This window comes from Melopsittacus undulatus, chromosome 6, assembly GCF_012275295.1.
Source record: "Melopsittacus undulatus isolate bMelUnd1 chromosome 6, bMelUnd1.mat.Z, whole genome shotgun sequence".
Classification (NCBI taxonomy): Eukaryota; Metazoa; Chordata; class Aves; order Psittaciformes; family Psittaculidae; genus Melopsittacus; species Melopsittacus undulatus.
Window position 1 is genome coordinate 2505829 of NC_047532.1, and position 27999 is coordinate 2533827.

General features: G+C 42.0%; 1 protein-coding gene across 1 annotated transcript in view; it reads right to left on the reverse strand.

Annotated features, from left to right (window-relative positions):
- Nucleotides 1-12797: 12797 nt before the first annotated feature.
- BRWD3 (bromodomain and WD repeat domain containing 3) overlaps nucleotides 12798-27999 on the reverse strand; it is a 57592-nt gene continuing 42390 nt past the window's right edge. The window contains exons 32-40 of the mRNA XM_034063516.1: nucleotides 27268-27393; nucleotides 27097-27178; nucleotides 25379-25435; nucleotides 24674-24814; nucleotides 24279-24431; nucleotides 21929-22092; nucleotides 21273-21370; nucleotides 20634-20792; nucleotides 12798-19532 (exon numbers count right to left, since the gene is read on the reverse strand). Of these exons, the coding sequence (XP_033919407.1) occupies nucleotides 18748-19532; nucleotides 20634-20792; nucleotides 21273-21370; nucleotides 21929-22092; nucleotides 24279-24431; nucleotides 24674-24814; nucleotides 25379-25435; nucleotides 27097-27178; nucleotides 27268-27393 (1765 nt within the window). The 3' untranslated portion in view covers nucleotides 12798-18747. The remainder of the gene's footprint in view (nucleotides 19533-20633; nucleotides 20793-21272; nucleotides 21371-21928; nucleotides 22093-24278; nucleotides 24432-24673; nucleotides 24815-25378; nucleotides 25436-27096; nucleotides 27179-27267; nucleotides 27394-27999) is intronic.

A 27999-nucleotide genomic window follows, 5' to 3' on the forward strand; every position in this document is an offset into this window, starting at 1 on the left:
CTCAGTCTCCTCCAAGCTAAATAGACCCAGCTCCCTCAGCCTCTCCTCATAAGGGAGGTGTTCCACTCCCTTCATCATCTTTGTGGCTCTGTGCTGGACTCTTTCAAGCAATTCCCTGTCCTTCTTGAACTGAGGGGCCCAGAACTGGATGCAATATTCCAGATGTGGCCTCACCAAGGCAGAGTAGAGGGGGAGGAGAAGGCACATCTGTATGTACTACATGCCCACTACCTGTGAAATGAAGGTATATGCAACACATTGAAATAGTGCATCTGGAAAAGTTTCAACTCTGAGGATGCTGGGGCAAGAACTATGGAAACATCATGGAAACTTCCATAGCAAACATACCAATATCTGCTGTCCATCTGCATCAACCTCGTCTCCTCCTTCATTCAGTTTTCTATATTCACTACCTTTCAACAGTTTAGTTTTCAAGACTTTATCTCTTCCCTCTCTTAAACAAAATCCATTCTGTTATCGTGAATAAACCAAATACATTCCCAAACACAGTAAACACAGCAATTATTTTGTGTTTTTACTGCATAATATAGCTATTTAAAAAGTGCTAATTGCTTCTTTTGGAAAAAGTGCCTGAATGTTCCCGTTCCAGCACAGAACAAGCAGCCAAGATACAGTGCCATCAAGGGTGTTTATCTTCCCTACTCCTCTATTCTTGATAGTCTCCACTTCAGTTATTCTGAAGCATGGCAGGCTCCATATAAAATGGGTAAATGATTTGAAAAGTAGCCCTTTCAGAGCTGAGCTGAGTGTAAAACAGGAAGCAAAACAGTCTTTTTTACTGCAGTTACATCATCCTCATGTGGAAAGCCATGGAAAGCCATGGAAAGCCATGGAAAGCCATGGAAAGCCATGGAAAGCCATGGAAAGCCTCCCAAGTTGCTGGTCTCACTAACAGGTCCTCTTCATCCCTCAGAGAGGCACTGACACAATTATTTCTCTTCCTATTTGCAAAACATCAGAATTCAATGCAGAAATACCCACTTCTGAAGAATACAGCTTGGAGGCAAAAAGGTGGTAAAGGTCTGAGGACCTGGCTTTGCTGAGGTCTATATTGTGCCATCGAAATGCACATGAGAGGAGAAAGAAGGTTGCATTTGGAAACCACTCTTCCAGTTTTCCAACTTCATGTTTGATTCACATCTCATAAGCTCTTAACTGCCTGTCAAAAATTACATTCAAGTAAAACGTGTTCTCTGTGGCCCACGGAATGATGTACTTCAATAACCATGTTTGCTGATATTGATTGCCCCTTTTTTGTTGTTTTCTGCCCACAATTGCAGCTCACAAGAAGTCAGCCAGTGCCTCCAAAGCTCTCTTAGGGTGTCAGGTTTATTGCTGAGGGATATAATGGTAATGACAGCACTCACTTGCCCTAATTTTGTGAGGAATAAGAAATCCTGACACTTTCCTGCAGGATGGAGAGGTCACCTCCTTTTCCCATAAGATGCAAATGGCACAGGGTACCTCTTGGAGACAGACTCCTCCAACCCAGACTGCACACCTGAGCTGTAAACTACCCTCTCATTACAGACAGCTTTGTGTCATTACGAATGGGAGGTAAAATTCACTCTAAAGTGTATTGGTTACAATAAAGTTCAACTTAACCCATTAGCTAAAATGACTAAAGATCAACTCCAGCAGCTACATCCTCTGTCACCATAGCTCTGCTTTAGGGCAACAGCTTGTGTTTCAGTGGGATGCACACACACCTTGCAGACTGCTTGGAAACACACCCATTGGACTTGACTCTGCCTGTGCCCTACCCACACACTGTAATCAGTGCAGTGGTACACAGGACAGGCTGTTGTGCCCAGAGGAGGAAGCAGGGACTGTACCCACTCGAGGGAGGACACGCTGCCTCCATCACCAGCCACGTTACTGTTGTGTTCCTCCCTGCAAACAGGCGTGCAGGTATGAGTCAGGATGAATCAGCTGCTGGCAGCAGGGGACAGCTTGCTCTCATTGTGACCATGCTGGCATCTGGCTGAAGGGCAGGTTTCACTGCTCCCACGTCACAGCTTTCTGCCACAGCAAGAATACTTGGGTAACACCATAGGGATAAGCAAAACCCATGCACAGCCCTTACTGCATGTTTGAGCCATACCAGGGGTGTCAGAGGTCCAGAAGTTCATGTTAGCACCTGTAAGTTACCCCTTCCCTCTTTAGCAAGGCACCAAACCACCCCGAGCCTGTGGCTGCCTTTAACCTGCAAGCAAATCTGCAGACATTTGCCTTCTGAAGTAATAATTAATATGACAACAAAGATATAAACAGAGAGAGAATGAACCCTGAGGTCTCAAGATCCAGAGAGCTCTCATAACAGATGTGTTTTGACAATGAATGCTAATGTGCACATCTGTAAAGGCAAAAATAAAAGACTCCCATCATAAAAACCCTGCAGCATCCTGGTCATACTTGAATGTGTGAGGGATGAAAGAAAGTCCATAAAAACATCAGTCAAACTGATTCTGTTATAGTGGGTTCTCTGCTTTGAAAAGATGTTCCACAGGTGCCCTTGTCACTTCAGTGTGGTTTTTAGTATCAAGGTTCAGTAATTCCTCTGTGCAATGAGATGACCTAAGGCTCAGGCTGAAAACCATGTTGAGATGTCAGACTGATGTTGATACCCCTCTCAATGCTGTGGCAAGTCTGACAGCTTCCACCTGCTCCATGCATGGGAGACAGCCCCTGATGGAAAGACAATATATACATCATGGTATGCCAGATGCCCAAAATATACATCAAGGTATAAAGAAAGCTTGCAGTTGTTCCAGGCATATTCTCTTTTATGCACTACAGAGCTGTAAATAGACATTGGTAGCAAGAATGAATCATTGAAATGGGGTATAAATTGGAATTAGGGAGCAAGACTCTTCCTTGTGGCCAAGGATGCTGAGCCATGTGTCTCAAACACCTTTTGCTGCAGTGCTGCTGCATCCTGGTCCCTGCGTCACCCATTGCCTCATCATGGCTTGAAATACTGTGGTTCACACACAGGTACAGCAAGTGTCATGTACTTGTACCACAGCTCAGATGGGATTTAGAGTTGATATATTTAGGGGATTATTTTTCATTTTAAATATCATTTGTTACAGTTTTGAAGCCACACACACAGTGAAGAAGCCAATGGAGCTAAGTTATTTCATGTTATGTTAGGATCTGAAAAGTATTACTGGAAAACTTATGTGTTTCTGTGTCCATGTCTTAGGAAACACATGTATTTAAAGCAGCAGAGCTAAATAAAGTCACAATGATAGAACAAAGATGTCTCGATACCAGGTACTGTTCTCCTGCCCAGTGAATGAGGTGACTCATGGCTTTGCCTGGCTCTATTTTAAGGCACCAGAGTATCCAGCCTCTGCCTGAGCTGGGGAACGGTTTGCCATGATGCAGATCATTTGTACCTGTCAGCTCCAGCCCCTTTCCTGTTTATTCTCACTAATAAAACTCCGACGTCAGGAGTGAGTTGTTCTGGTACTTGCATTTCAACATAGGTGCTCACTGGGACCTCCTTATTCAGGTTTGTGTCTGTTCTGTGGCTGCTGTACCTTGTTAGCCTCCTCCCTTCTATCAAATCTGCCTTTAAAGCTGCTGGTGATCCTTCACAGTGACAAACACCATGGCACTTGATGTTCTCTTTCAGCTTCTGCCCCCTTATTACCCACACATGAACCTGTTTCCCATAAGCTAATAAGAAACAGTTTATTCTGCTTACAAAATAGTAGACAAGAATACATCTTAAATGGATGGAGATCTTTAAGGATGAGCTGCAAGTATATCTTCAAAACCAAGCTCCGAGAGCAAGCAGCTCTGATCCTTTAACTAAACCCAAAAGCAACTGATGTAATGGAGCTGCCCAGCAAACATATTGAGTTTGATAGGCAGAAGGAGCTGCACTGGGCACCAAACCCCCTTCTCCTCACACTGCTCCAGCACGCAGCAAATGGTGAATAAATAGCAATTCTTTTCAACACTGTTTTGCAATGTGTTACAATAGCAAATCACTGAGGGTTCAGCCAAGAGCTGTGGTATTTATCCTGCTTTGTCTGCACATGATTTATACCCATCAAAGACAAGAAACGGGTTGTGCACAAATAACGATGAGCAAATCCAAGGAAGGTTTCAAGGAGGAATAAGCTGGGAGTGAAGCACTGCATCTGAATCCTGTGCAGGGCAGGCAAATGGGGAGATGCCTTCGGGTCATTTCCAGAAAGCTGAAAGGCAGCAGGTGCCTGATCCCATAGGAGGGAGAAGAACCACATCCCATTGACTAGGAACATCACACATGCAGGAAATACCATGGGCTGAGGGCATTCCAGGGATACTGGGGATGCAGCTTCGCTAAAGAGATGATACTTGCTCTTACTTTGCTTCGATAAGCAACATCCACATGCTGGGAGGGGACACGAAGGCTCCAGGTTACCTGCCCAAATGCTTGTGCAATGAATCATCAAATGCCAGGGAATGGGAACACCATTTTCTAAAGGAAATTCCGAGTCCATTTTTTCCCTGTCCCTGTTAATCCAACTTGGAAAATTCTGTATTCAGAGTGAGTTAAAGGCTTTATTTGAGACTTCCATCATTAATGGAAATCCTGTAGTGGTTGGCTACCCAGACTGCATATGGATGGGCAAAAACACTGAAATCAGCCCTGGTTTATGAGAACCAGACACTGATCCAAATTACAAACTCCAGAGGGGCTACCAAGTGAAAACCTACCTGGGAAGGTAGGATTGTACCAGAGCTTTAATTCAGGGACCATCTGAAACCTTGTTTAATACACTTCACTCCATGGGCAGCAAAGGTGACTCTGTACCATGTTTTGAAGGGAAGCTATGGCATTGCCATGGCATGTACATCACACCATGGGCACCATCCTGTTCCATGTGTGACTCACTCCCAAGCTTCCGGGTACTTCAGTAATGCAGATTGCTGGCAACGACATCAAACTGTCCTCTGGATCTGTCTTAACTTTAACAAATAGCAGTTAAGAACCAAATCATCCCTAGAGAAGCTATTATCTACTCATCATCTGATGCTGATGTGAGATCCTGGCAGTCTACAACATGCGTCTGTTGCTTCCATTCAGACGTGCCATGATGGGAAAGTTGTGACTATAATAAACTGTCATAAATCCCCTTTTTTCTCTCCCATCATGAGTACTCTGCCCTCCTGACCAAGCAGAGACAGTAAATCAGCCCCAGTGAAGAACTCCTTGTGTTTCTGCTTGGAAAAACACCAAAGGATTCGTGCAGATAAGGCTGCAAGCTCTGGTAATCCATAATTTCCAGTCTGAGCTCCCCATCCCACTGTTTGCATGATGGTTTCATCCAGCCTGGGCAGCTCAGGACTGCACTGGTGCCAGCATCTGGTCCTCCTTGGTTCCTGTGTGTCCCCACTACTGCATTGCCCCATCAAGATTCTAGGGTTTATTTATTCCCCTGATTTTAAGCAGAAGTATTCAAGCAGGTTGGGAACATGTATATTTTTGCCTTTATTATTGCCCAGCTGAGCAATCTGCTTGTTAACACCTTAGACTAAGAACCTCAAAACATAGACTTTTAAACACACACATTCATATGAGAAGCGTGGACTGGGTCACTCCAACAGTTGTTGCCTTCAGTATTACATAAAAGTCTAGGCACAGTCAGCCTACTTACTGTTAATACAGGATTCTAGAGTTTCACCTTACCTTCAGTTGAAAATAAGTCTTGCTGTAATTTCAAGGCTTGTTTTTACTGCTTAAAATTAATTGGCAGCACAACCATTGCAAGGCAGTGTAGGAAATCAGGCAAAAACTGTGTGTTCATTACTGATCATTTTGAAAGATTTTAGTTCATTTATGTCAGCTGAGTTGTGGAGATACTTTTTCCCTAAGAATCATCAAAAATGGATGCTCTTGACACAGTGACACTTAAGAAAATGGTAAAAAAATGTGCTTTACATGCCAAGATCATAGAATCATAGAATAGTTAGGATTGGAAAGGACCTTAAGATCATCCAGTTCCAACCCCTGCCATGGGCAGGGACACCTCACACTAAACCATATCATCCAAGGCTTCATCCAACCTGGCCTTGAACACTGCCAGGGATGGAGCATTCACAACCTCCCTGGGCAACCCATTCCAGTGCCTCAGCACCCTCACAGTAAAGAATTTCTTCCTTAGATCCAATCTAAGCCTCTGCTGTTTAAGTTTCAACCCGTTACCCCTTGTCCTGTCACTACAGTCCCTAATGAACAGTCCCTCCCCAGCATCCTTGTAGGCCCCCTTCAGATACTGGAAGGCTGCTATGAGGTCCTCCATCCCCACATGGGCTCATTTCCCACAGCCTGGGCTTGCAGGGCAAGGCAAAGCTCCCTTTGTTTCAGGGTTTAATAGCACAGGAAGGACCCATGAGCATTCTGCTCTCCACGTGTCCATTTGTTCCCAGCCAGACGCCTGCATTCAGCACTCCCAAGATGATTATTCCATGACTCCTCTCACAGCAGCCCATTGTGCATCTTTCTCATGCAAAGCTGCTCAGGCTCTGCTGGTGCAATGTTACTGAATGAATGGGAAGAGGCTCATTGTTAATTAAATGAAGGGGGAAAAAAGTCTGAAAAAGCACTGAAAACAAAGAAAATCACCCAAAACTACTGTTGTCTTGGGCTCACCTGGAAGAGGTGATGTGTTGTTGTCAATCTACCCCCATCACTACCATCACCACTGTGTGCCATCCGTGAAGACCCACTAGAAGGCAGTGTTGAAGAAAGCTTCATAGAAGCTTCTCCTTCAGAAAAGTGCAGTCCACAAACATAAGGGATGGATCTTTTAAGATAAAGAACCATGTGAAAACATGAACTGCTTCATCCTAAATGATTCCTAGTAGATTTTGAATGAGTTGACTGCAGGAAGAGACATGGAACCAAACATTATCCCTGCAAGGGAATTCCAATAGCAATATTTGAACTCTGGAAAACACAATTTAGTCTATGCCTGTTAGAGAAATGCCATTAAAAAAGACCTAAAACTGAAATGCAGCCTGCTCTGTGCTGCCTATGCAGACCAGGCTGCTCGGACAGCAGACATCCAGTTGAATTCAGCACTAAACGACACTGAAATGAGCCCGATTTGCCCCAAAAACCCAAGGATGGAGTTCCCAACCTGCTGCTGGAAAGACAAGAAGTGTCTTGGCAGTGATCCCTATTCCTGCAGAAAGGCTTAGGAGCCAGATCTATGCGTTTATCAGAGACAGACATCTCTGATGAGCTCTATGAATAGAGCTGTTGATTCACTGGAAAACACAGGAAAAAGTGGGGAAAAACAAATCAAGACAATTTAAACTGGTGGCACATTTCTGTATTGGTGAATGAGATGTAAAGTGTGTTTTGAAGCGATGCAATAACTCCGTAGCCCACACAGACGAATGGGTTTCTGATTTGACGTTAAGTGCGCTTGAATGAAAATACCAAGTGTGATTTGGTAGAAAAAAGCCTTTTTGAACAAAAAAAATGGCTTTTTGGGAAATTTCTGGAAGTGGAAATATTGGCTGGTGGTTTTCATTGGGAAAATTAAAATAGAATTCAATGAATCTCTCATCTCGTATTAAAACATATCAATATTTTGAATTGACTTGATCTTGCTTTTGTGTGTTATTTGAGAGCAACTGGACTGCAACAAAAGGGAATTACAGCCCTAAACACTCATGCAACTTTCCCCTCCTTTTTGTTCCAATAAACATATATTTCCAGATGCTGCAAATGGAACAGAATTCAGGGAACTTAACTCCCATTCAGGAGGCTTTTAACAAGATGCATTTACAACAAATTCTGCTTGGGAGCTATTTGTTGTGACATGAGAGATCATCAGTGTTGAAAGGATATAAGTTCGCTGTCAGAACCAGAATGCACAAGGTCCTCCCTGGGTTTCTGAGCAGGAACAACAGACTGTAACCTCCCTCGCCTTAAAGAAGAGCTCTATAGGGTGATTAAATTGTTCTGGGATTGTTTCCTTGTCTAAATGTCAGGAAAAGAGTTTCTATTCTTGAAAAAACAAAGATTATTTTCAGTGACATGTCTTCAACTCAAAGACTTTGCATTTGGGAAGCAGTGTGTGCTGCCAGTACAGTTATAAAGGCTCTGTAGTAGTAGTAGTACTACTACTACTACTTAGCACTGATGTAGTAGTCATCAGTGCTAAGCCAGCTCCTAATGCATTGTACTGAGAAGTTCCTCTTTTCATGAACCTCATTCTGAGCATGTCATTACAGACCAGAGCCAATGGGCTTGGGTAGCCTGATTTTAGCTTGACATGTTTGGCTTTCTCTTTATTTTCCCCTTAAATGTGAACTTTCTACATTTACGATGTTCATTTGGGAAGTAATTAAACCATCCCTCTCATGGGTATCCTTTGAATGGTTAAAGCAGGTCCTTAACCTTGGCTTCATCATCTCCAGCAATATTCATACAACAAATGGGCTCCAAATGAAATGCCAACCTTTAGTCAGAAGAGAAAGGAAACTTCCCCGTCCTGTCGAATGTTCATGGCTACATTGCAGCATTATTGATCACTTTGCTATTGAGTGATCACTCTCCACATGAGGCTGATATTTAATGAAAGGCAACCAAGTAGCATTAAAACACCCAACAAACCCTGATTATTAAACTCAGAAAGTCTTGTAAATGCTGAAACCATCAGTGGAAAGAGCTGCAAAGTTTCCCATCTTTTCTCCTTCTTTAACTTCTCATTGGTGCTCGTAACACAAACTAAGGCTATTTTCCTATACATTCTAAAGGCAAGGAAGAGTATGCTGCCAGCAGAAAAGCTGCAGCCCCACAGCAAAGGAGCCAGTGCCCAAGGACCATCACCCCAGTACCAGGCTCTAAAGGACATTGTGCTCCATGAAAACCCCTGGGCTGAAAAGCACTGACAATAGCAGAGAGGCTTTAGCATAGAGTGTGGTTAAACACTCTGTGTGTTATAACTCTATGTGGTTATGCTGCATTCAGGTTAGCTGCCTCCCTTACCTCCCTGAGGGTTTTTCCCCCCTCTCTGTATGTCCTGTTAGTCCATAAGTAGTCATCAGTGCTTCCCAGGAGGCTGCTTTGGAATCTGAACATTAAATGTGGGGTTTAACATACAATGCAGAGGGTGCTTCCCTGTCTCTGATCGCATGAGATGGGGCAGGGCAAGCAGTCCCTGCCCCGTGCTGGAGAGGCTGGTTGGGAGCAGGATTCACCATGTGTGGAACAACACTCACCCATCTGCTTGATGCCTTTATTTGCCTTTAGGGTTGCTGGACAAACAGGAAAGAAACAAGAAAATGACACTTTTCTTTGAAGGTTTGGTGACAAAATCATTATTCCCATCTTCATCCCAGTATATATAATTTGGGATGCAGAGCCCACATTTGCACCCTGTGTGTGTTTCCATTCTCAGATCATCTTTACTTACATGATTCATCCAGTTTTTATCAATGAACACAACCTCTTGCCTCCTCCAGTGCCATCCTGAGTTTCCATTGTGGTTAATTCACAATAGAAAAAACCCATTTCTTCTCTCAGATAAAGTTATGGGTTTTTTATATGAAAATTACATAAAAAGGTAACTTCCATTCATCAAGTTTTGAATGAAGAACTAATATTCATTTAAACCTCACAGAGAAAAGGCCAAAGGAAGCAGCAGGAGCAGAGATCACTCAGCCCGGCCCCTAGAGCATCACTGCTCCACAGGGATGAACATTCCTGATGCTGGGAGTCTTCCTGGGCAAGAGAAGATATCCATAAAGGGAAAAAGAGGTTCATTTATCAGCCTATAAATGAAGTTTTGAAAGATTCATAAGAATTTAACCTAAGAGACACAAGAAATCCTTCAATTTCCACTTTTCATTAACTTTGGGCTACCTGCTGCAAGGAATAACTCACCCATCCACACACTGCAGGTTATTGAGGGATGGTTTTATTAAGGCCTAGCTAGAAGAAGAAGTTAAACCTAAGGGTGGCTGAGATGACTTGGACCTGACCCCATAAACTGCCACACTGGTCCCCTCGCATATAACAACAAACATGCCAAAACTTCAACAGGCTTCCCCCCCCTTTAAATATTCATTAAAAGAAGCATTAAATTTTATAAGTTATGTTTCATAGCATTAAATGTTTTCCTTTGTTGGGCTCTGCAGTGCTCTGGTGCCTGCAGCCCAAGTGTGGCATCCACACCATTAACCAAGGTGTGCACAGCCCCTGTGCCATAGCCCAAAGGTGTTCCTGGTCCCTGTGCTACTGTGCAAGGTGTGTGTGATCCCTGTGCACTGTTCAAGATGCTCCTTGTCCCCATGCTGCCATGCAGTGTGTGCACAGCCCTTGCACCATCATACCATGTGTGGTCCCCATGGTGCCTTGCAGGTCCTGGCCCAAGATGCAGGGCACATCAGGGCTCTGGGCCAGGTGGTCCAAGTCCTCAGTGCCCAGGTCAATGCCTGCCTCTTGAGCTGCTCCTTCAGCCTCTGCTGGTAGCAGCTCTCCTGGGCATAGTGATGTCTGCTGTGTGCTGTTGATGCTCTCAGAGAGCTGCTCCAGTGCTCGCCAGAGCCCAGCTGCCTCCTGCAGCACCGGTTAATGGGGCTGGTGTCCTCCTCAGTGAACACTGGGTTGTCGAAGCACAGAGCATCCTCATGCAGGTTGTTGCCCACGGCTGTGGCTCGCTGCTGCAGCTCCGTCTCTCATTGTCCACAGGCATCAGTGGGATGGTGGCACATCAGCCCCATGATGGGAGGTGTGAGGCCGGGTCTCCCTGCATCAGCCACAGCTTTAGAACCATCCCTCCTGGCACCAGAGCAAATACAGATGGAGGAGGGCAGACCTCCCTGCGTCAGCCAAAGGGGCTCTGCTGAGAGGCCTGGGGTGGGAGGGCTGCCAGCACTGTCAGCACCTGCGTCACCCCATGTCACGGGACAGGAGCTCCTGGCTCTGATCCTCCCTGTGCTAACACACAAAGGGCTTTTATTCACCTGCAGCCAACCCCAATGTCTGGGCTGCTGGGGGCACAAGAGGGGTCCCACGGCCTCCCCTCTGGGGTGTTGGCATCTCTGCCTGCAGCCCCAAACAGGCTTTGAAACAGCTTTGGAGGAGGAAAGGGCACGTCTGAAACACACACCTTACACCTGAACACCTCATAACATGTCTCAAGAAGCAGCTCCTCATGGGGAGAGGGAAATTACACTGTCTCAGTGCCTGGTTTGAATTGAAAAGCTGGGATGGAGGCAAAACTTGGTTTCCCCCTCTCACAAGGGTCAGCAAGCCCTGTAACCACCACCACTGCAGTGCCCAGCACATGGGAAGCAGCTGACAGAGGGATGGAAGAGGATGCTTGAGGGTTTTCCAGGCTGGAAATGAGCACTGGGATAGCACAGCTGTCCTGCACATCAGGGCACGGGACTGGTTTGTCCAAACACTGCTGAAACATGTAAGAATCACAATTTCATTGTAAATCATCTGCAAAAGTTACCATTAAAAAGAATACTTCTATAAAATGCATTTACAAAGTGGTTTGGAAGAATAATTGTTCCCTAGCAAACTGATATTTTATATAATATACTTTATAACATGTATTAGCATATATAACCCAAACATGTGTTGATATAAAGTGCATAATATAACACCTATAACAACATCGACAGGAGTGACAGCAAAGGCTGGTTTAACACAAATAAAGCAGCTCTGAAGGGAGAGTCATTTCTCCCTAATGCCATTGATGGATGTACTTAGTGCAGGTATTCAGTATCAGTGCAATACAAGTTTGATTTTGTCCTCTGTAACCAAGAAGGCGAAGAAAATAAACCAAACCTTCTGTTCCTGGGGCTGGAGTTTGAGCGTTGTGTGAAATAGAAGATGCTCATTCACGTCTGGAGGAACTGCCATTCAGCCCATTGGAATCAATGCAATAAAATGCCAAGTAAGTCAGGAGATTAACATGGGGAATGGCAGGAAAAGCTTGAGGGCAGCCAAAACTGTAACTCTGAAGGCTTTAAACCACAGGCAGGCTGGTCTTCCTTAGGTACCTTTAACAGTCATTTTGAGTATTAAACCACTTGTGCCTGATGATGGCTTTAAAGCCTGTGTGCAGTGGGGGACAAACAGCCCCAAACCTCTCCCTGTCGCACGTGAGGGTCTTTGCCTGCCCCTGGTGAGCCAAGGACCGTGGCAGCACCCAAGGCAGCTTTACACTATCCATCTCTGTTGGACAAGTCCTGTTTGAACAATACTATCGCTGCTATTTAACAAGAGCAGGGATGAAAGAGGAGTAGTTGTTCCTTTGGCATTAAGTACTCCTTAAAAATAGGTGCAAGCTCCTCCTGGAACCAGATCTCAATGCCTGAACCCATCAGTGTCAGGAGGGATCTCCCTCAGATACCTCCTCCTCCTCCTCTGCTCTGGTGCTGCTCTGCACAACTCCTATTACCCTGCACAGCATTTCTCACATAGTTTCCCAAGAAAGCATCAGTTGTTTTCCTCCTTTTGCCCAGGAAAATGGTATTTTGCAGCCAGATATGACAATGGTTTGGGTAACCCACCCCCAGTGAGACCTTGCGCTTGCTTTGGCCAAGGTGATGGCTCTGTCCTGTCCTCAACATCTGCAGTTTACAGAAGTTTCTATATCCACTTTATAAAAGTTTCCTTTTCAATAAGTTTAAAATTATCCAGCTAAATCAAAAAGCATTTTAATGTCAAAACCTTAATTTTAAGTGTTTTTCAGTCTTTTTCACATCTAAACTCCTTATTAAGTAATGCAAAACCAAAGTAAGAGTTTCTCTCTTTTTTTATTAAGACAATCCCCACAGCTGGAAAATGAAACATCCTAGATTACATAAGTGACTTCAAAAAAACTCTAGAAAAAAATCTTTACAAATTTACATTTGTACAATACAAAAACTAACAGCTCATTGCATATAAATATTACATTTGGTCTGCCAACGAGTGGCATCAAAATCCCTGAAGTATTCATTTAAAGGGACCTGAGATAGCGGATGTGAAGATATGGGCATAAATATCACCTGGAAAAAAATATATATAGAAAGTAGACATAAATCTAATAGATTTTTGCATGTTTTGGACTAATAGAAATCATCCAGAACGTGACCTGGAGAGTCTAAACCACATGAGTTTCATCGCGCCAACATCAATGGGTGTTTGGAAATGAAGTCTGCTATAATGACTCATGGAGGAATGACAAGCCTGTGTTAGTATTACTACAGAATACCATCAGATGTTGATCTGAAAATAGCCGAGCAGCCACCACGCTTTGAGGAGGCATTTTTGGGGAGAGAAACGGAGGATTTGGGGTTTAGCTGACAAGGAGCTAGACAGCAGTGATGCAGGTGGGAACCCCAACACTTGGGCAGGACCCTGGCTCTGCAGCCACCCAAGCAGCCCCTTTGCCATCCCACCTGCTTCCAACAGAGCCAGAAATCAGGGGAATTGCAGTGTTCAGCAATTAAATAACCCAACACTGAGAAACTGCTCTTAGTTGTCCATTGGTTTAAATACTGCCCAAGTATTAACACATTTGTCAGCTCCCAAATGTGACTGCAATTATCTACCAGGAAGTACTAACTCGCAAGGGCAGCACTAAGCTTGAAATTCTCACAAACTCTTATCAGGTACCCACATCCATGCACATAAATGTATTTAAGCACCATTTTTATAATACTAGAGTTAAGGCTGAGACAGCAATTCCACTGGAAATCTAATTTTTCAGGGATTCAGAGCACAGTTGTGTACGTTTGCTGTGGGCTGAACATGACATTAAAAATGTACAAGCTTCCAACAGGTCTTTGCATTTCTAATACTAAAAAAGACAACTTTTAGACTAAATTTTGCAGGCTGTTACTTACTGTACATAAAGGAGATCTCTTTTTGCAATGTGTAAACCTCTGATACATTAATATTTGGAAATGATCTATCGCACATGCGCAGTGATTTTCTATAATACATACTTGTGAGAACACAATGACAGCTCCCTATGATACCATGTATAGATTTATCCATGGATTGTTAACTGCTCCTTCGGTCTATCAGGTAAAGAATCTGCATTGTATAAAACTGAATGATGGTTTAAGAAGAAATAAAATCAAGTCAGGATATGTAAACACACAAATGGGTATCTAAAACACTGAATTCAGGATGCAGACCAATGACTGCAGGACACACCAGGGCTGGCAGACATCCTCAAACCTCCAGCTATTCAGTCTTCCCTGTCATTCACTGCTCAGTTTAAAGAGGAAGCATTAATCAAATTCTTATCCAAAACTAGCAATTTAAGCTTTTTTCCCTCATTTTACTACTATGTGATTTTGAACAGTTGTTACAACCATTCTGGAGACACCCAAAAGCAGCATTTTCAAGTGCTGGTTGAGCTTCATCTTGCCTTTTCCAGTCAAGAGAGCCTCCAAATGCTGTCAAAAGCAACACACTGTCTTTTACCTTTCTACATTCCTTAAGTTAGTTGGAAACTGTCTTTACTACACACCCAGAGTCAGCTCTTGTCAGTGCTCTGCATACTGCACAGTCCTGGTTTTGTGCAGGAGAAGCAGCCAATGTGCATGCTGAAGGAAACATTTAGGGGTAATTTAAATATGCAAGAGGACACAACATTTTAAGCAGCCAAAAATCCTCCACGAATTATTTCTTCAGGATGCTATTTAGCTTGATTATGTGCAGGGTGGGATTGACTGGGGTAACGGGGTGGCCTCTGCTTAGTTTATGGGGAAAGGAGTGATAAAGAGACAGAGGAGTGATAAAACTGCCCAGACCCATCAAAGTTCAAGCACCAACATAAGAGTTTCATGGGTTATTTAAAATAGATATTCCTCACGAGGCTGGAAGCACATGAATCCTACAAGGGTTATGTTAACAGCTATTCACATAGCAAGGGAAAAGAGGAGTTGTTCAGGATACCCAGAGCATGTGTGGTAAGGGATACCAGGTGGAACTAAGTGCTGTTATACACAGCCATGTGTAAGGAAGCACAAATGGAGTCAGTAGTTCCACTGCCATGCTCCCTGCAGCTGCCCATGTCTGAGCAAGGGAAGCCACATGCTGCCTGCTCCAATCCAGCAGTGTTTCCACACAGGGTACAGATGGCCCCAGAGCAGTCAAGAAGCCAGCCCTCAAATTTCCCATCTTCATTAAATCCACCCCCAGCAATTTGGGAGTGTTGCTAGTAAGTAAACTAAGGCAGATCTAAAATATATGGAAAGTCTTGGGGAAACAAGATAGACTTAAATCCTACAGTCTAGCCAAAATGAAAATTCATTAAGATAGCCTAAGTTCCTGAAAGAGTATCATAAGTAGCCAAGAAAGGGAAGTGAAAGAAGAGAGGTGGAGAGTGGTAAAGAGGAAAACCAAAACGCGATAAAGGGAATAAAAAGCAGGCAAAGTTTGGGCTGAACTCAGACAACAGCACATCACTACTGCAAAATACACTTTGTCATTCATGCCCTGATCTGGGAAGAAACAGGAGCACTCAGAGCCAGAGGATCTGTAGCTAGGAGCAACCTGCAGACAAAGGTGCACACAACAAGATGTTCAGCCCTATCTCCAGAGGACAGAGCACATGGGCTCACATGCTGCTGTTAGTAAAGTCCTGTTTTCCAAGGTGTCTCCAAACGGCTCAAGTGCTCCAGTAACTCAGGAGAGGGATCACTAAGACTGCACAGCTAGAGAAAGCTCTGAAGCACCAATGTGCAAGCACTGACCCTGCAGCAGCAGTGGAAGCCCTGGCCTGCCCGCACGCCTTGTCTGCCATTGGGAATCTGATAATCAGCCTTTCAAACCCTATGCTTAGGCAGAGTCTTGGGGTTCTGTGTTAAAAGTGCAAGGAGAAAGACTATGGTCCTGACTGTAATATGCTGGGGCAGACCAGGAGCTTGGCAGACCCAGGCTCTAGACCAGGTGAGAGGGTACAAGATTTAAACCACTGAACTGCTCCTGCTGCACCAGCTGGGCTGACACTAAGTTCTCTGCATCTACAAGTGGCTCCTGATAGGATTTGGGGTTTGAGAAAAAGTGTCCAAGTTACTACAAAGCTGTAATTCCACGGAACAAGGCTATGAGAAATCAATTGCCTGACTCAGAGAAAGAACCCAGACACAAAACCAAGTAAAAATAACATCTCTAAACCCAAGTTATTTCTCTCATGCTTATAAAAGGTTGTCATGCACAAAAAAAGCCGTTTGTTTGTACAATAAGCAATAGTTCTGTTGTTCTAGCACACCCTGCTGTCTAGCTCTTAATCATGTAACACATGTGATTAATACTTACGCCACAGCAAAGTGATGCTTCACTGTTATCTTCACAGTACTTCATTACATAGAAAAGATACATTTAAGAACATATTTAATATTATTCTAATTGCTGCTAAAATACACAAACTTATAAAATGATTTCTCTGGAATCCACATTTTCTCTCTCCCCAACCCCTACACAAAATAAATAAGTGGATCTTCGGCCAGTCAGAAATATATGAAAAGCATTTCTTTTGCATTTCAAGGTTTTCAGGCTTTAGAACAGAAACCATAGTGTCTACATGAGCTCAACAGGACTGATCTAGAAGGGGTGTGAATCTGACTATGAACTGATGCATACATGCTATTCCTGGTTACCATATGTAGAAGGACCAATCAGTTGAACAAATAATACATTTCTTATAAATATATATGTGTGTATATATATACATATATATGAGAGAGATGATAGGACAGGTTTTTATATTTTAAAGCCCAATACAGAACTAGGAGAGTCTCTTCACTTCCTCACCCTCCCATCAAAACACAACTAAATTAAGTCCAGAAACAGATCATGGCCAATTCAAAACATCTGTTACAAAATTAAAAGTGTGATTTTTTGTACTGTACCATAAACTCATACTAATGCTCTGAGTGATTCAGGATATACTCTCCTCCTTCACAAAACTAAACCTCTGCATTTGTTTCAAGTCATTTTGCATCTAACTAGAACTTTTGGAAAGCGAGATAAAATAGCTAGTGCTTTATATAGGAAGTCAAAAATTAAACTCCTTCTGCATCTGAGAATATACATGGGTCACTCTTTGCTGCCTGAGGTTTTCCAGAACTACTGACCAAGCTGTGCACGGAAGAACTTAAGGATACTGGATGAAATTTGAAGCAAATCAAAAACTTTCTCATCTCTTTTTGGGTTTGTTCTCTCTATGTAACCTAACTCACTCTCTTAACCAAGTGAGAACTGTCAGACTCATTTAGACAACAGGAGAAAACTGAAGTCCCATATATATTCCAGCCTATGAAGCAAGAAGCCACTCATCCTCAACTCAGCCCATGCCAAGCACCTTTCTGTTCACTGAAGAGCAAGAGTACAAACATCATCACATACTGTACTATTACTACCAAAACAACTTCTGGTTTCAAGTTAGCATTTTAACAAGAGTACAGTGCAACACGAATTCTCTTCTGGAAGCTTTAGACACAAGAGTCCATCTGGAGGAAGTGACCAGGAGCTTCTCCATACTGCCACCAGAGCACCACAGCCCCGTTCAACTCCCTCATCACCTTCAAGGGGCAAATTAAACCACACACAGATTTGCACCAAGCAAGTGGCAGCAGAAGCGTGTGGGAGGCAGTCAGCCTGTCTACACAAATCACCATCTGCTGATAACATCATGCTTCTGAAAGCTCAGGTAACAACTTCGATCTGTTTTCATTGTGTCAATATAAGGAAGATATAGTTACTCCACAACTTCACAAGCCATTCTAGCCCTCTACACTCCTTCTTGCCTCTTCTTCAACATGTACTGAATAATAGCATCTATTTTCTTTTAAGTTTCCAGTAGTTGTAAATAGAGGTAGCTGAGCTACTATTAAAAATCACGTTATGCTTTGAAGAGGAGGAAGCTTTCAAATGTTGAAGTCACCCCTTAGCTGCACAATCTCTATTAATACTATAAAAATATGAGAGGAAAAAAAGAAAATAGATGCAAGTAACTTTTGCATTTGGCACCTTTTGTCTAGATATTCATACTTCTCAAGTATTCTCTTTTTAATAAAGTTAATGCACACATAGGACACACCACATCAAAGGTTTGCTACATATTTACAAGGCACCAACCCTTTGTCACTTTTTACATGAATAAAGAACCGATAGAAAGCACATCAGGACCCCCGTAACTGTAGTATAGACATACTTCAGTTCAGCACAATTCATGAACGTTTGGCCTGGGAAGATTAAAATAATCCAGATCCTTCTTACAATATAGAAACTGTAAACATTTTATAGCTGCCTTTAGGATTGGTGTATTGTGCAAAAGTCATAATTATTACTGTGTATAAGGATTTATGGCAGAGACCACATAAAAACTCTGTAAGAAGGTGCTATTTCTATAATACAAAAACAAAACAAGGGAGAGAAGCTGTAATTGTGATTTAAAATGTCATGTTCTTATCGAGAAGCTGGAAGCCTCTTTAATGTGATGAACTCGTAGTGTGTGGGGAAGAATTACTGTAATTTAAGGCCTAATGAATAAGGCTTGTCCTGACCAATGAAGTGTGGCGATCTGAAGTTTCAAACCAAACACAGACTGACATAATGGAAAAGCACCACTGTGAACGGTGAGTGGAGTCCCCGCACAACTTGCTTGGTAGATTTCTCTGGTAAAATCCCTGCAGTAGAAGGCCATTGAAGTTCTGTTTTATAATTGTTCCATAGTTTATCATCTGTCAATAGTTCCATCCCATGAGATGGCTGACCCTGGCTTTTTCTGTCATTTTCCGCACCCTGCCTGACCTGGAAGTACCAAGGTTCAACGGATCCTCGGTGTGCACAAAATTGTCATTATCAGAATCATCATTGTACAAGACAGTTCTCCTGCCCTCGTTCCTGGTTTTGATTCGAGGCGGTCTGCTGAACCGCCCTCCAAACACGCTTTCAAACTGTCCTCCAAACAGGTTCTCAAACTCATCATCTGTAATACGGGCACGTTTCGCTCTGGTGGCTCCTCGCGAGGCTCCTCTGCCTCCTCGGCCTCTTCTTCCTCCCCTGCCACCACCTCTTCCTCTGCCACAGCCTCTTCCGCCTCTACCACCTCTTCCCCCTCTGCTCCATCTCCCCCACCTCCCCCATCGACCTCTCCTCCCTGTCCCTCTGCCCTGCCAATTCCGTTTCCCACCGGTGATTTTCCGTTTGATTTTTCTTTTGGGTTTTTTGGATTGCACAACTTTGCTGTAATCATGGTCTCCATCAATGTAATCCTGATCTGTTCGAGATGTCGATTCAGAGTCCGAATCAGAGCCACTTCTGCTTTCAGAACTTGAACTGGATCCCGACTCGCCGCTTTCTGATGAAGATAAACCAGATTTTTCCTTTAATTCTCTCTTTTTCTTTTCCTCTTCCTCCACCTCCTCCAGGTGCTCATCTTCTTCTGATGCACTTACTAACTTCCTCTTGACTCCTGTCCGAAGTTCTCTGCCATCACCGTTTGTAAGTGGTCCATCAGGAGAGTGATCTAAGCAAACACAAAATGACCCTAATGGTTATCATCATCACACCTGAGCCAAAGAGTATATAAAAAGTGGGATTTTGCCTCATTTGCCTTCAAGGTGTGCTCTGGGGATGACCCAACTCTGACCTACTCACCATAGATGACTTTTATATGCTGTGAAGACAACCAGGTTCTCTAAAGGGGAAAACATAGCATACAAGCAAACACAGTTCATCTCATCTGGAAGCGAGGACTGAAAACTCTCTTGACTGGGAGTTCAGAAAAGATCCAGTCAATAAAAGGAGCCCAGTGAGTAGGCTAGACACAAGTATCTAACATTTAGCCACATGAATCCTTCCTAGGGTGCCAAGGCTGAAAAACCCTCTGAAATCCATTTCAAACATTAAAATAACCCTGTGCAAGCAGTATTTATTCCCCATCAAATGCATGTTAAAAGGCTTAGTCCAGGGAATACTTCTGGTAAGCAAAATTTCAAGACAGTAAATAACCCAAGAAAGCTCACTTAATTTAAAAAGGCACAAAATATCTTGCTGGCTTGGGATACAAAATACTACACGTTTCAGAGTTATGAATCTGACACTGAAGATTAAATATCATCTTAGATACGGGATACTAAAAGCTCCCCTGCAACACACAACACTGTTCCAGTACAGTAGTATGGACTTGACAAACAGTGTTCACCTTCTAATCACAACCATTTAGTCTTGATTATGATAAAAACATTGGAATTCTTTAAGACTTTTTTCATCCTTGTTTTCAATTTGATTAATAAAAGCCAAGGTTTTAGGGTGGGGGTTCCTTCAGTTTGGTTTGCTTTTTATTGTTCCTGAAGGACTGTAATTCTTCAGAAGTTTAAGAGCAATCAAGCTTTTCTATCAGGAGATATTCTAAAGGACCTCACTGAAGGGCATGTGGCATCATGTGCATGCCACTCTTCAAACAAGAGTTCTGTAAGAAATAATGTAATCAATTCTTCGGTATGGTTTGGGAATATAGTATAATGCTAAACTCACACGAGAATATCATAAGCATCAGATAGAAGCAACAGCTTATATTTCTAGTGAAACCAGCCATTCAAATAAGAGAATACTTATCATTTCTCACCTTGCTTCACTGGTGTAGATTTACTCCTGATTGGTCTACTTTTCCCTGGGTCAATGGTATTTCCACTTCGGTTCTGTGCATTTGAGCCTGAGGACGATGGTTGACCTTCCATATCTTCACCAATGGCTGATCCTAGAGGTTCTTCTGCTGTATCTGAAACTTTAGACAGGACACCACTAACGTGACAAAGTAATTTTTATCCCTGTTTACAGAATTGTAACGCAAGGTGTCCTGGGGAGGCTCTGTACCACCTGGGTTAACAGCCCAAGTTTGGAGGTTTATCTTGCCAAGCTGCCTCTGCAGTCATGAAGAGACAGATTCCCCTGGGGTGTAATCCAAACTTAATGTATTTGTTATTCTTGCATGAGAAAAGCCTGTATACAGAAAGTCCAGGCTCTTTTCACTAGGTTAATTCTAACTCAGGACAGATCCATGTTCCCTTATTCTCCTATCAATAACTTACCAACAACTGGAGGGCCAATTTCAGCTAACACAACCTACAGACAACACATTTCCACAACTTTGCTACTTGCTCTTTCAACAGGTGGGTTTTGAACGTGTCTCATGACACATCAGCTTTGATCTGCACATACTACTTGCTGCAAGAGAAAAGATGCATTTTAGAAAACTTCTCCTCACCATGAGATGAAACTGAAGAGCTAGTCCTAGTCAAAGGCAGTGAGGTATTCTGGCTGGGCTTAGGTTGAATCTTCATTTGTTTCTGTTTCCCTTTTGGGCTGAAGACACAAGATATCCCAAAGAGATAAGACTGTTAGCATTAAAAGACTCAAATACAAACCCAATTTTCCCTGCAAAGTTCTCTGCTTTCTGAAGCAAATGTGTAACATAAGTGAGTACTTTCCCAGTACTTGCACAGGTGTAGTAACACTAAAAATAGTTACAATATCATTCTGTTTGCTACCAGCATATGAGTTTGCAAGAACAAGATTTTATCTCACCTTCTAAAACAAATACTCTGTTTACTTACATAATGTATTACACACAAGTCAGCAAAGTGTTATACAACACTTTCTTTCAAGAGTTACTAAACAAAGGCAAAAAGAAACTTGGTCTTCCATTTCCTCCAGAGGGAATACTTCTGATCACAAAGTCTTCTGCTCACTAGAATTATGCACAAACTATAGATTGAGCATGGAATTTGAGCTCATATTACCTAATAGAGTAACTACACCAGGAAAGGAGACCTACTGTTGCTGACTGCTTATGCACAAAAGCAAGTCTACCCCTGGCATTTCAAATGACACTGAAAGCAAGTCCCACTAGCATTATGTTACCTAGATGCTCTGCTAGTTGAGGGTGAACTGCTACTGCTTCTTAGCCGTTTTCGGTACCGTGGCCTTTTCCTCTTCTGACATTGCATTGCTGACTTGTACTCGGAGATGATATTTTTCATATGATTTTCAAATAAGGCAGATAGTCGAAGTGTCATGCTGTAAATCTGGAGTGAGAAAGCATAGTCATACTTATTAGAAGCTGAATAACTAGAACATCAAGGAAGAAAATAATCACAGAGATGCTCACACTTTGTAGCACAGCAGAAAAATTCATGGTGACATTCAGCTACAAGGTTCTTTAAAGATAATTTCCTTCTATGGTACATGTATATTCTCACAACAGAAAGTGTTTTCATCAAAAGATGTAATTATTTACAACATAAAATACTTACAGGGTTAAAGGAAATTTGGTATCTAGATTACTGAAACATTAAGCTCCAGAACACATGGAACTGTGTCATAAGATAGCTTGAAGTACCAATAGGTAAACAATCAAACTTCGCTGCCCCCTCACCTTTGTTTTTTGCTTTAATTCACTAGTGATGCATCCTCACACCACCCCACAGAGATGCACACAGAAACCAACTAAAATGTCCTCAAACCTAGTTTTGGTAAGCCAGATGTCAAAATCCTTAACCTGTTTTCCTGTCCTCTTTCTAGGCCTTCCCTTTGTGGAGCCTCATGCAGAAATTCACTGGCTACTTCTCCATGTTTCAGACTATACACTTCTGTTCAAGATTTTACCTTGGGTGCATTTAAGTCTTGATAAACTAATAGTTCAAACTTGGCATAAGCCAAACAAAGTTCTTGATTCCTTCCTCATACCCTTCTGCTGCATTCAGTCTTCTGAAAATTGTGTAAACACCATCAAGGACATGTTATCATCTTACACTCAGACATCCTCCCATTTCCTGCAGCCTGTCTGAACATAAAACCTCTTTGACATAGAGTTTTCTTTACATTATGTAACTTAAATTTTGACCAGACACTTGTATTTGAGCAATGTCTCTTCAGCTCCGGTATGTAGTATCCTATCTTTCCTGCCTCCATTCATGATGCTGTTGCAAAGATGGTAAAATGGGTTAGAAAACCTCAGGATGCTGGCTCACATTTGGCAGCACAAGAACCTGCGGTGGCAGAAGGCCCAGCTATGTGCCCCAGCTCTCCAGCAAGGATCACCTCACTGAGATGTTCACAGTATTTAAACAAATGGATATTGATGGGCCACTCTATTAAAGTAATTTGGGACTTGACTCACAAGCTGTTCAGTTATTAATACACAAGGAAGTTCCCAGGGAGCATGCAGCAGTAAATAACTCACCAAGATTACCCTGATGTCAAGCACACATAAAACACCCTCAAATCACTTTTCTTCTTGCAATCCTCTACTGATTTCCCTTCTATTAAAGTGAGCAAACGTTATTGGTCTTTACCTGCAGAGCTTACTCACAGCACACTTTTCAGCCCTTATTCAACACCAAGAGTTCAATATACCTTCAGCAATGGCAATTTTGTGCTTTCTCTCACACTAACACTCGGCTGCAGTTCCCTTCTCCCACAACACCAGCCTACTTCAGGCTTACTGTCATTGTCCTGCTTACACAAAACACAGTAGTAGTCATTCCACTGATGAGCTAAGACTGTTACTCCTCAAATGATGAGTAAGGTTGCTCAACCTCCTGCTTCTTCCCATTCAATACCTTTTACACTCACACTGAATGCTCTTTGCAGCACACTCTGCTCCTTCTCCTGAACCTTGTGTCACACCATGTTAGATGGCACATGAAAATTCTACAATAATACTAAATACTATGTATTATTGTTTTGTATTGTATTATTGCTTTAAGTAATAGTGTTTCTGTCTAGTCCCACATTTCTTAGTAGTTTATAAGTGCTCCTGTTTCCACACAAGAAATATTAGGCAACTTTTTGACCAGCCACTTTGTCTATCCTAAATGATGTGTTTCAGAGAAGTGACTTGGTCACAACTTATGTATTGTATTGAATATGCAGCTTTTCCTTACAATAATAAGGTCAGTACAATTTCACATCTGGGAACATAAAAGTAGACAGAATTTGGAGTATATTTTGAACACATCAACTGCTCTAATTCTATTTTGCATCAATAGTTTCTGAGAACCTTTAAGTTCAGATGAAAATAAAATTCCAAAGTGATCTACATGAGCAGAACAAAGCAAATTTATAACCATAGCTCCCAGAATTGACATAAAATACTTATTTGTATTTCACAATGCAGTGCTTTGCTCTTCAGACACAGACTTTACTCCACATGCTGTATCCATGTGGAGCCAGAGTTTTTGTAAAGAAGGCTTTAAGATTTATTACTTACTCGAGACTTTTTATTAGGAGTGTAAGCTTTAGAGTTGCAGAATATTAAACGAATATCTTTGTAGAATTCCAAGGGACTATCATAGTTTCCTGCTTCCAATGTTTCTTTCACAGTGCTGAAGTCCATAGGAGTGTCTACAATATCTCGATAATCCTGTAAGAATACACAAGTAAATAATGAAGGCTGTCAAGTCCTACAGCAATAAAACTACCTAAATGTTCATCCACAACAGTGGCTCAAGTCATTATTTCTATCTGGGAGTTACTGCAGATAATTCTCTGAAAACATTATGGTGTGTTCCAGCTCATAAAGGTTAGAACCATGCCCAACATGTATGCTTTGCCAAAGGATGAGCAATAGACTCCTTTAATTTTGCATATGGAAGGTGTACTTACAGGGTAGGAGAAGAGATCAACTGGCTGTCTAAAAGGCTCAGAGTCCTCTCTTTCATAAATCAGGTTTAACAACTGCTTGCATTGTTCTTTCCAAGCATCAGGACTTGCTTTCACGGGCTGTCTTTTTATTCGTCGTCTTACCTGCAGGGAAACAGAGGGATTTCATAATTTTCCAGACTATTCATATTTTTCAATTTCAGTTCCTATTAATTTACCAGCTTTCTCACTCAAAGCAGATTTCCACAATTAAAACCAGAACTGCAGTAAGATGAAAGTGTAGCTGATGGCACAACAATATGCAGTACACAACTTGCAGAAATATGCCTTTTCTGGTAACACAGAACCACTCAAACCCATGGGAGGTATGCAGTATTCCAGATCCAGCCTTGTTATTTTTATCAGCTTTCATCCAAATTTGACTGCAAATGGAATCTGTTCTAGTGTCTTTCAAAACAAGTTAAAAAAAAGGATTTCTTCAGCAATAAAGTAAACTTTCCTGCATGATAACTTCCTTAGTCTGCCAACACTCACATGTACGTGCAACTGAATTCACACAGCCCTACAGACTGTCAGCTCTGACAAATTAAGACCATTCCAGACCTAAATGAATGTTTCAGTACGTGATCTATCTCCCTTCACAATGAATGTTTCAGTACCTGATCTATCTCCCTTCACAAGCCAGACCCAGCAGAAACATTTACTCACTCGTCTTTTTCCAGAGGAAGTTCCTGGAGCATCTGAATCTTCATCTACTTCTGCCACCTAAAGGCAATGGTAATGATTACACACACCATGTTGTACACAGCCCCAGCCATGGAAAAAAGGTTACAAACCAGATACCAACAACAAATACAATTTTAAACTAGTCAAATGCAACAAATGACTCAAGAAAACCAGAAACCAGTTTCAAACTAGAACTTACATAACTCAAGAAAATAAGAAATTGTGTTGATAAGCTGTTTCATCTGTTTTCCAAGGTTTTTTTTTTCCATAAAAATTGTATATAAACCATGTAAGAAATACGAATGCTGAGTCCTTAAGACTCAGCAAAGTCCCAGTCTTGCAGAGCTGTATTCCCCCACCTAAATGTCCACGTTCTGAGCAACTGTACTGAGTTTATTCAGGTTTCAAGTAGGCACACTTACATCAAGTGTAAGTAATATCCTTTTCAGAATCTGGATTTAGAAATTACAATAAAACCTCCTTTGTACACAGCTTCCTACCAGTAATTAAAAATATATAATTTTGAGAGGATAGGAAAGTTTCTACAAAAAACCTAAAAGCAATTTGTTTCTTATTTTAAAACACTTTATAAACCAAACCATATTATAAACCAGGTATTTGAAAAGCTGGAGATAAAGGATTGGCTTGTATCAGCAATTCTGGACACTTCCGATCATTTCTTGACATGGAAGAGATGAGATTCACAACTGGCACAAGAAGGTTAAGTTGGGAAAGGAGGGTCTGCTATCTAAGTCAAGAAAATCCCTCATTTTCTTCAAAATACTCTTTTAATAATCTGTGAAAATAGATACTATTATATATCTTCAGTTTTATAAAAGCAATTAAATTATTACATTGCAGTACAGATTCAGCAACCTGGTCTAGTGGGAGGTGTCCCTGTCCATGGCAGGGGGGTTGGAACTGGATGATCTTAAGGTCCTTTCCAACCCAAACCCTTCTATGATTCTGTACTATAAATCCAAGACAATGGCATCAGCCATAAGCATATTGGTCTTCAAGCAGCATCAGGTTTAACTTCAGTGTTTCAAAACTGCAACAATGAAGTATGTCTTAGGGAAGGGAGGAGACAAGAAACCCCCTAATTAAATCTTACACTGGCTCGTGTACTAGAAAGCAACACTGAAAAAGTAAAACAAAACCAAGTGATGGAGGTTATAATGGGTCTCTTCTTCGCAACAGGAACTACAGCACATTTCAAACTGTTTACAAACTGCTTTTAAGGGGAGAAGGTAAGGAGAGAGAAAAAGTTAAAGCGAGTTGTACCTAACTTGGTTTCTACCTGTTATTTCACTCCACAGTACAAATGATGGGAAATGGCACAGAATTACATCAGAAAACCAGCTCTGCTGCCTTGCTAACAACAGCAGAGCTGTTGTCCTTCTGGTTTGGCAGACTGAGTAACCATTCCAGGTTATATTTCCTCTACTTACTAAAACTTCCTCACACACCTAAACATCATGTGCTGAGAGAAGATCAAACATAGGCAGTTCCAGGAATCATTTTTACTTACATAAGGAGCTTATTCCCCAGGTGAGCAACAGAAAAGGCTTAAATAGGCTGATCTCAAAAACTCAGTGCAGCTACCCATAAAGTAAAAACTCAACAACAATCTTTGCTCAAATTTCTTATAAGAACTTAAAAAGGCAAGAAGTTCTGATGATCAGACTTAATGGTCTTACCTCCTCCTCTTCATCAGTACTGCTTAGATCTTCTGCTTTCACCTTGTTATATATTTCTAATATATCAGTACAACTCTGATCCCTGCAGGACAATAACAAAAGCCAAAAATGCATAATCAAGTATCTCAGAAATTGAAGACATCAGGTCTATAAAGCAAAAACCAGACCTACCCGATGAAGTGGAGTAAGACATCTGTTACAATTTTGGCTGCTTTGACTATAGGACTGTCCGGCTCATTGAAGGTCCTGGCATTATGTTCTATGTATCGTACCTCCCACATCAGGGCAGAGATTCTCCTGAAAATAACACAAAAGAGATGGAAAGGTGCACATTTTCCATGCTGAATTCAGTAGGATTCCTCATTAAAAAAGGGAGTCAGGCAATTAAGGTCCAGGAGAAACAGGTTGCTAGACACCAAGGTAAGTGGTTTCTGTTCACATACTGCTGACAGCCCCGATGTGCCAGGCTGCAATAGCTTTGTGGAAATAAATGTCTCTCTTCAACTCAGCAATGAATGGAATGAGAAGAGGAAACAAACCTACTGAAGAAGACTGCTGACTGTTCCCACTTAGAGGAAGCCTTAGAGGTAAAGTCATCCTCAGAAGGAAAACAAAAAAACCCCAAAAAAGAGCAGAACATTATCTATCCTCAAGTTAACTGGAAAAAGTGAGATTTACAGCACTATTTAACTCACTGCTGGCAAGTGAAATACAAGGGAAAGCATCTGCTTCAAAGGCAGTAGAGATAGCGATGAAGTAAATAAGCTTTGCCTGCAAGGCACTGAGGTAGTAAGGTTCACAAAAAAGATGCTCCAGATTCAGATAAACCAGCTTCTGCCTTAGCAATGTGGCCAAAAGAAATTCTTGTTCAGGAAGACTCACTTTGCCCAAGGCCAGATAGAA